This window comes from Engystomops pustulosus, chromosome 3 (assembly GCF_040894005.1).
Source record: "Engystomops pustulosus chromosome 3, aEngPut4.maternal, whole genome shotgun sequence".
NCBI classification, from domain to species: domain Eukaryota; kingdom Metazoa; phylum Chordata; class Amphibia; order Anura; family Leptodactylidae; genus Engystomops; species Engystomops pustulosus.
Window position 1 is genome coordinate 226,539,481 of NC_092413.1, and position 9,874 is coordinate 226,549,354.

General features: G+C 48.8%; 1 protein-coding gene across 1 annotated transcript in view; it reads right to left on the minus strand.

Moving 5' to 3' along the window:
• The window catches only part of LOC140122993 (vomeronasal type-2 receptor 116-like), a 37,898-nt gene extending 30,730 nt beyond the window's left edge, over positions 1-7,168 (minus strand). The window contains exon 1 of the mRNA XM_072144243.1: positions 7,163-7,168. Coding sequence (XP_072000344.1) covers positions 7,163-7,168 — 6 coding nt within the window. The remainder of the gene's footprint in view (positions 1-7,162) is intronic.
• Between the last annotated feature and the right edge of the window lie 2,706 nt (positions 7,169-9,874).

Sequence of the window (9,874 nt, forward strand, 5' to 3'; positions counted from 1 at the left end):
GGTCCTGCTGTCCACGGAGCTTTTTTCCACTCTCATCGCTATCTGTGTCATCATGATATAGGAGGTCAGAGGTGCAGGGGGTGTGGTCGCACCAGGGCCCAAGAGGTTTAGGGGGCCCTTATGCTGTCACTTTCCCATAAGAAAAGACTATAGTACTATAAACCATACATTATAGTCGGGGCCCTGGCACAGACTTTGCACTGGGGCCCATCAGCTTCCAGTTACGCCACTGTAGGTAGTGTAACGATGCAAGGAGCCGTCAGCTCGGCGCAGCACCACACGGAGCAGGGGATGTGATGGTGTCACTACATGGCGTCTCCTGCAGCTCAGCACAGCAGCCGGGAGCAGGAGGCGCCATGTGATGACATCACCGTCGATCGTCCTACACAGAAGACACAGAGAGAAGACAGAGGCGAGAATTATGTAACCTTTTCTTTGCTCACTAGTAAACAGTGTGGCCGTTACTTTATAAAGGGGGCATTGCTGTGGACTAGGGGCATTTCTATATAGAGGGGGCATTTTTATATATACGGGGGGCATTACTGTGGAGTAGAACATTACTTTATAAAGAGGTTATTACTATTGGACTGGGGGCATTACTTTATTACTCTATATCATTTCTTGCACACACCACCTGCTGGAGAGCTGCCAGGCTGTAGGACAGCCCTCCGATCCCCATACCAAGCACCGTGACCACAGCGTGCCCTAGGCCGCAGCCACCAGCCACTCCGGTATTCTGGGCCCTGGCTGCCTCCAGGCCCCAAGAAAAAGGCTAGGCCCCGGTGGGGGATGTTGCATATGTAGGATTGCATGAGCATTTTAACCCCTGAGATGCTGGCCCAAATGTAATACAAAGTTAATGGTGCAGAGTAAGAATTGCATTGTTACCTAATATATTTGCCCAACTCATGGCACTGGAGAAAAACACCCAAAAAATCATTGTGTGGGTTCTTCCGTATATATGGCAATAATCTATAGGCTTTGCAGGGGTCCATCTGTGGTGTTGTGCAGCCTAGAGATTGGTCTGGAATATCATATAATTTATTAGCTCCTCATCATTGAAAAGTCTAAAAAAGTCCACAGCTCGGAGCCCTGCCGTGTCAAAATGTATTCCAGGATGACCTATAAAGTCTGGGACCTGAGGGGCAGAATTATCTGGGGCTACCCATGTGGGGTCATTAGAAGTGCCAGGCTCTTCTCCTGTCGAAGCGCGTTGTGCGCCTCCAACAAAGTGTAAGGTTTTTGGGACACCTAATATATGGCACACAGAAAAATTCTATAAAGTATCACAGTGTATAAGGTTGGAAATTGACCATCAAGTCCGACCTTTAAGAATTAGATAAATGTTTTTTCCCCATAACCCGTGATATTTTTGCTCTCCAGAAAGTCATCCAGGCCCCTCCAGAACATGTACATGGAGTCCACAGGTTTTCCCCTAGTCCCAGCTGCATTGTGCCTTGGAAAAGTCTGGAGACACATCATCCACGGCCTCCCCCAGTGTGACACCATAACCATCAGCTCCTCTCTCCAGCGACAGTAAAATGGCGCTGCTAGAGGGTGGGAAGAACCGTAAGTTTTCATTTTTTACTGTAAAAACACTGTGATTGACCAGTCAGATTTGACTGGCCAATCACAGTGATCGCCAGGGCAGGTCTACTGTGATTGGCCGGGTGATGTTGGCACAGTGGTCAGGTGACATGGTGATATCCGGTGCGATCGGCATTCGCCAACCCCTTTAACCTCTTCATGCCTCACTACACACTATTAAGGCACGGAGCGTTAAGAGGTTAAAGGGGTTGTACACATTTGGATTATGTCGTTGTCCGGTTTCTGGGACCCCAACTGTTCATGAGAACATAATCCCAAAAATCTCGAGAACATAAGTCCCTCACAGAATATATGAAGCTAATCAGTGGGGATCCGACTGCTGGGACCCCCAGTGTTCACAAGAATGGACCCTCAGCAATAAGAACAGTGCAGCGCAGGTTGTGCCCTCATCCTGTCACTCCATTTAGTTCTATGAAAACCTATTGGTGTCATTAAATTCACTTAGGTGTCAAATTTAAAATCATGTTCTTAATATTTAGGAACTAAAAGTTTTAATTTTTAATTTTACTTGAAACAATGTGGCTTATTTACTAAGGGTCTTGCAGATCCCACTTTCGTCGGATTTTAGAAATTCTTTGGAGATTGTGCCACTGGGACAGCTATTTAGAAGGGGATTGTGTAGCACGCAATCGGATTTTGGCCCAGCTGCACCGACTTTCATGCAACAGAATCGAGGGGTGGCCGTCGGACGAGATTTAATATTCAAATTGTGTTGCAACCAATGCACTTACATGCACCGGGAAGGAGAAGGTGAACTCCGGGGACCTGAGCGGGGAAGTGACACATGCAGGATATCGGGCGCACGATCTTAGTGACTCCCCGCACAGCGCATTATACACGGACAATGCACTTACATGCACCAGGAAGAAGAAGGTGAACTCCTGGGACCTGAGCGGGGAAGCGACACATGCAGGATATCGGGTGCAGGATCTTAGTGACTCCCCGCACAGCGCATTATACATGGACAATGCACTTACATGCACCAGGAAGAAGAAGGTGAACTCCAGGGACCTGAGCGGGGAAGTGACACATGCAGGATATCGGACACACAATCTTAGTGACTCCCCGCACAGTGCATTATACACGGACAATGCACTTACATGCACCAGGAAGAAGAAGGTGAACTCCGGGGACCTGAGCGGGGAAGCGACACATGCAGGATATCGGGCGCACGATCTCAGTGACTCCCCGCACAGCGCATTATACACGGACAATGCACTTACATGCACTGGGAAGAAGAAGGTGAACTCCGGGGACCTGAGCGGGGAAGCGACACATGCAGGATATCGGGCGCAGGATCTTAGTGACTCCCCGCACAGCCCATTATACACGGACAATGCACTTACATGCACTGGGAAGAAGAAGGTGAACTCCGGGGACCTGAGCGGGGAAGCGACACATGCAGGATATCGGGCGCAGGATCTTAGTGACTCCCTGCACAGCGCATTATACACGGACAATGCACTTACATGCACCAGGAAGAAGAAGGTGAACTCCGGGGACCTGAGAGGGGAAGTGACACTTGCGGGATATCGGATGCACGATCTTAGTGACTCCCTACACAGCGCATTAGACACGGACAATAAACTTACATGCACCAGGAAGAAGAAGGTGAACTCCGGGGACCTGAGCGGGGAAGAGACACATGCAGGATATCGGATGCACGATCTTAGTGACTCCCCGCACAGTGCATTATACACGGACAATGCACTTACATGCACCAGGAAGAAGAAGGTGAACTCCGGGGACCTGAGCGGGGAAGAGACACATGCAGGATATCGGATGCACGATCTTAGTGACTCCCCGCACAGTGCATTATACACGGACAATGCACTTACATGCACCAGGAAGAAGAAGGTGAACGCCGGGGACCTGAGCGGGGAAGCGACACATGCAGGATATCGGGTGCAGGATCTTAGTGACTCCCTGCACAGCACATTATACACGGACAATGCATTTACATGCACCAGGAAGAAGAAGGTGACCTCCGGGGACCTGAGCGGGGAAGCGACACATGCAGGATATCGGGCACAGGATCTTAGTGACTCCCCGCACAGCACATTATACACGGACAATGCACTTACATGCACCAGGAAGAAGAAGGTGAACTCCGGGGACCTGAGCGGGGAGCGATACATGCAGGATATCGGGCGCAGGATCTTAGTGACTCCCCGCACAGCGCATTATACACGGACAATGCACTTACATGCACCAGGAAGAAGAAGGTGAACTCCGGGGACCTGAGCGCAGAAGTGACACATGCAGGATATCAGGCGCACGATCTAAGTGACCCCCGCACAGCGCATTATACACGGACAATGCACTTACATGCACCGGGAAGAAGAAGGTTAACTCCGGGGACCTGAGCGGGGAGCGATACATGCAGGATATCGGGTGCAGGATCTTAGTGACTCCCGGCACAGCACATTATACACAGACAATGCACTTACATGCACCAGGAAGAAGAAGGTGAACTCCAGGGACCTGAGCGGGGAAGTGACACATGCAGGATATCAGCGCAGGATCTTAGTGACTCCACGCACAGCGCATTATACACAGACAATGCACTTACATGCACCAGGAAGAAGAAGGTGAACTCCAGGGACCTGAGCGGGGAAGCGACACATGCAGGATATTGGGCGCACGATCTTAGTGACTCCCTGAGCAGCGCATTACTCACGGACAATGCACTTACATGCACCAGGAAGAAGAAGGTGAACTCCGGGGACCTGAGTGGGGAAGCGACACATGCAGGATATCGGGTGCAGGATCTTAGTGACTCCCCGCACAGCGCATTATACACGGACAATGCACTTACATGCACCAGGAGGAAGAAGGTGAACTCCAGGGACCTGAGCGGGGAAGCGACACATGCAGGATATCGGGCGCACAATCTTATTGACTCCCTGCACAGCGCATTACTCACGGACAATGCACTTACATGCACCAGGAAGAAGAAGGTGAACTCCGGGGACCTGAGTGGGGAAGCGACACATGCAGGATATCGGGTGCAGGATCTTAGTGACTCCCCGCACAGCGCATTATACACAGACAATGCACTTACATGCACCAGGAGGAAGAAGGTGAACTCCGGGGACCTGAGCGGGGAAGCGACACATGCAGGATATCGGGCGCACGATCTTAGTGACTCCCCGCACAGCGCATTATACACGGACAATGCACTTACATGCACCAGGAAGAAGAAGGTGAAATCCGGGGACCTGAGCGGGGAAGCGACACATGCAGGATATCAGGTGCAGGATCTTAGTGACTCCCCGCAGAGCGCATTATACACGGACAATGCACTTACATGCACCAGGAAGAAGAAGGTGAACTCCTGGGACCTGAGCGGGGAAGCGACACATGCAGGATATCGGGCGCAGGATCTTAGTGACTCCCCGCACAGCGCATTATACACGGACAATGCACTTACATGCACCAGGAAGAAGAAGGTGAACTCCAGGGACCTGAGGAAGGAAGTGACACATGCAGGATATCAGACGCAGGATCTTAGTGACTCCCTGCACAGCGCATTATACACAGACAATGCACTTACATGCACCAGGAAGAAGAAGGTGAACTCCGGGGACCTGAGCGGGGAAGCGACACATGCAGGATATCGGGTGCACGATCTTAGTGACTCCCCGCACAGCGCATTATACACGGACAATGCACTTACATGCACCAGGAAGAAGAAGGTGAACTCCGGGGGACCTGAGCGGGGAAGCGACACATGCAGGATATCGGGTGCAGGATCTTAGTGACTCCCCGCACATCGCATTATACACGGACAATGCACTTACATGCACCAGGAAGAAGAAGGTGAACTCTGGGGACCTGAGCGGGGAAGTGACACATGCAGGATATCGGGTGCAGGATCTTAGTGACTCCCCGCACAGCACATTATACACGGACAATGCACTTACATGCACCAGGAAGAAGAAGGTGAACTCTGGGGACCTGAGCGGGGAAGTGAAACATGCAGGATATCGGGCGCAGGATCTTAGTGACTCCCCGCACAGCACATTATACACGGACAATGCACTTACATGCACCAGGAAGATGAAGGTGAACTCCGGGGAACTGAGCGGGGAAGTGACACATGCAGGATATCGGGCGCAGGATCTTAGTGACTCCCTGCACAGCGCATTATACACGGACAATGCACTTACATGCAACAGGAAGAAGAAGGTGAACTCCGGGGACCTGAGCGGGGAAGCAACACATGCAGGATATCATGGGCACAGGATCTTAGTGACTCCCCGCACAGCGCATTATACACGGACAATGCACTAACATGCACCAGGAAGAAGAAGGTGAACTCCGGGGACCTGAGCGGGGAAGCGACGCATGTAGGATATCGGGCGCTCGATCTTAGTGACTCCCCGCACAGCACATTATACACGGACAATGCACTTACATGCACCAGGAAGAAGAAGGTGAACTCCTGGGACCTGAGCAGGGAAGTGACACATGCAGGATATCGGGTGCAGGATCTTAGTGACTCCCCGCACAGCACATTATACACGGACAATGCACTTACATGCACCAGGAAGAAGAAGGAGAACTCCGGGGACCTGAGCGGGGAAGCGACACATGCAGGATATCAGGTGCACGATCTTAGTGACTCCCCGCACAGCGCATTATACACGGACAATGCACTTACATGCACCTGGAAGAAGGTGAACTCCAGGGACCTGAGTGGGGAAGCGACACTTGTAGGATATCGGGTGCACGATCTTAGTGACTCCCCGCACAGCGCATTATACACGGACAATGCACTTACATGCACCAGGAAGATGAAGGTGAACTCCAGGGACCTGAGCGGGGAAGCGACACATGCAGGATATCAGGCGCAGGATCTTAGTGACTCCCCGCACAGCGCATTATACACAGACAATGCACTTACATGCACCGGGAAGAAGAAGGTGAACTCCAGGGACCTGAGCGGGGAGGCGACACATGCAGGATATCAGGCGCAGGATCTTAGTGACTCCCCGCACAGCGCATTATACACAGACAATGCACTTACATGCACCGGGAAGAAGAAGGTGAACTCTGGGGACCTGAGCGGGGAAGTGACACATGCAGGATATTGGACGCACAATCTTAGTGACTCCCTGCACAGCGCATTATACACGGACAATGCACTTACATGCACCAGGAAGAAGAAAATGAACTCCGGGGACCTGAGCGGGGAAGAGACACATGCAGGATATCGGGCGCGGGATCTTACCGACTCCCCGCACAGCGCATTATACACGGACAATGCACTTACATGCACCAGGAAGAAGAAGGTGAACTCCGGGGACCTGAGCGGGGAAGCGACACATGCAGGATATCGGGCGCACAATCAGTTTGAATGGCGGCAAAGTTCAACTTCGTCCGACACTCTGTATTTTGGGAAATCCATTGCCCGGGTAAGTAAATGTGCCCCATTGTGTCATTTGGCTTGTTTGGTACATTTCTTATATCATTCTCTGGGTACATGTGTGAAGCTTGAAGGGGAACCTACATTCTGGTGCAGAGAGCGACGATCACTGCAGCTTCTTACCGTCATCTTGTCGTCGCGTTTCCTTATACAGAGGCTGCAAATTAGTTCTGTAAAAATAGATAAAATACATAGAAAAAGGTAAAGAGATAAAAGACGACACATCCAAGTGTAAGAAATACTGGTGGATGGACCAGAAAGGCACTAGAGCTCTCCATTCCATTACATAGGACTGCAGGGCACATCTACTACATGATCTGTACTCAGAGAGATATCACTGTGTTATCTGTGGTGTTACATAGGACTGCAGGACACATCTACTACATGATCTGTACTCAGAGATATCACTGTGTTATCTGTGGTGTTACATAGGACTGCAGGACACATCTACTACATGATCTGTACTCAGAGATATCACTGTGTTATCTGTGGTGTTACATAGGACTGCAGGACACATCTACTACATGATCTGTACTCAGAGATATCACTGTGTTATCTGTGGTGTTACATAGGACTGCAGGTCACATCTACTACATGATCTGTACTCAGAGATATCACTGTGTTATCTGTGGTGTTACATAGGACTGCAGGACACATCTACTACATGATCTGTACTCAGAGATATGACTGTGTTATCTGTGGTGTTACATAGGACTGCAGGACACATCTACTACATGATCTGTACTCAGAGATATCACTGTGTTATCTGTGGTGTTACATAGGACTGCAGGGCACATCTACTACATGATCTGTACTCAGAGATATCACTGTGTTATCTGTGGTGTTACATGGGACTGCAGGACACATCTACTACATGATCTGTACTCAGAGATATCACTGTGTTATCTGTGGTGTTACATAGGACTGCAGGACACATCTACTACATGATCTGTACTCAGAGATATCACTGTGTTATCTGTGGTGTTACATAGGACTGCAGGACACATCTACTACATGATCTGTACTCAGAGATATCACTGTGTTATCTGTGGTGTTACATAGGACTGCAGGGCACATCTACTACATGATCTGTACTCAGAGATATCACTGTGTTATCTGTGGTGTTACATGGGACTGCAGGACACGTCTACTACATGATCTGTACTCAGAGATATCACTGTGTTATCTGTGGTGTTACATAGGACTGCAGGACACATCTACTACATGATCTGTACTCAGAGATATCACTGTGTTATCTGTGGTGTTACATAGGACTGCAGGACACATCTACTACATGATCTGTACTCAGAGATATCACTGTGTTATCTGTGGTGTTACATAGGACTGCAGGTCACATCTACTACATGATCTGTACTCAGAGATATCACTGTGTTATCTGTGGTGTTACATAGGACTGCAGGACACATCTACTACATGATCTGTACTCAGAGATATCACTGTGTTATCTGTGGTGTTACATAGGACTGCAGGTCACATCTACTACATGATCTGTACTCAGAGATATCACTGTGTTATCTGTGGTGTTACATAGGACTGCAGGACACATCTACTACATGATCTGTACTCAGAGATATCACTGTGTTATCTGTGGTGTTACATAGGACTGCAGGTCACATCTACTACATGATCTGTACTCAGAGATATCACTGTGTTATCTGTGGTGTTACATAGGACTGCAGGACACATCTACTACATGATCTGTACTCAGAGATATCACTGTGTTATCTGTGGTGTTACATAGGACTGCAGGACACATCTACTACATGATCTGTACTCAGAGATATCACTGTGTTATCTGTGGTGTTACATAGGACAGCAGGTCACATCTACTACATGATCTGTACTCAGAGAGATATCACTGTGTTATCTGTGGTGTTACATAGGACTGCAGGACACATCTACTACATGATCTGTACTCAGAGATATCACTGTGTTATCTGTGGTGTTACATGGGACTGCAGGACACATCTACTACATGATCTGTACTCAGAGATATCACTGTGTTATCTGTGGTGTTACATAGGACTGCAGGTGACATCTACTACATGATCTGTACTCAGAGATATCACTGTGTTATCTGTGGTGTTACATAGGACTGCAGGACACATCTACTACATGATCTGTACTCAGAGATATCACTGTGTTATCTGTGCTGTTACATAGGACTGCAGGACACATCTACTACATGATCTGTACTCAGAGATATCACTGTGTTATCTGTGGTGTTACATAGGACTGCAGGACACATCTACTACATGATCTGTACTCAGAGATATCACTGTGTTATCTGTGGTGTTACATAGGACTGCAGGATACATCTACTACATGATCTGTACTCAGAGATATCACTGTGTTATCTGTGGTGTTACATAGGACTGCAGGACACATCTACTACATGATCTGTACTCAGAGATATCACTGTGTTATCTGTGGTGTTACATAGGACTGCAGGACACATCTACTACATGATCTGTACTCAGAGATATCACTGTGTTATCTGTGGTGTTACATAGGACTGCAGGTCACATCTACTACATGATCTGTACTCAGAGATATCACTGTGTTATCTGTGGTGTTACATAGGACTGCAGGACACATCTACTACATGATCTGTACTCAGAGAGATATCACTGTGTTATCTGTGGTGTTACATAGGACTGCAGGACACATCTACTACATGATCTGTACTCAGAGATATCACTGTGTTATCTGTGGTGTTACATAGGACTGCAGGACACATCTACTACATGATCTGTACTCAGAGATATCACTGTGTTATCTGTGGTGTTACATAGGACTGCAGGACACATCTAC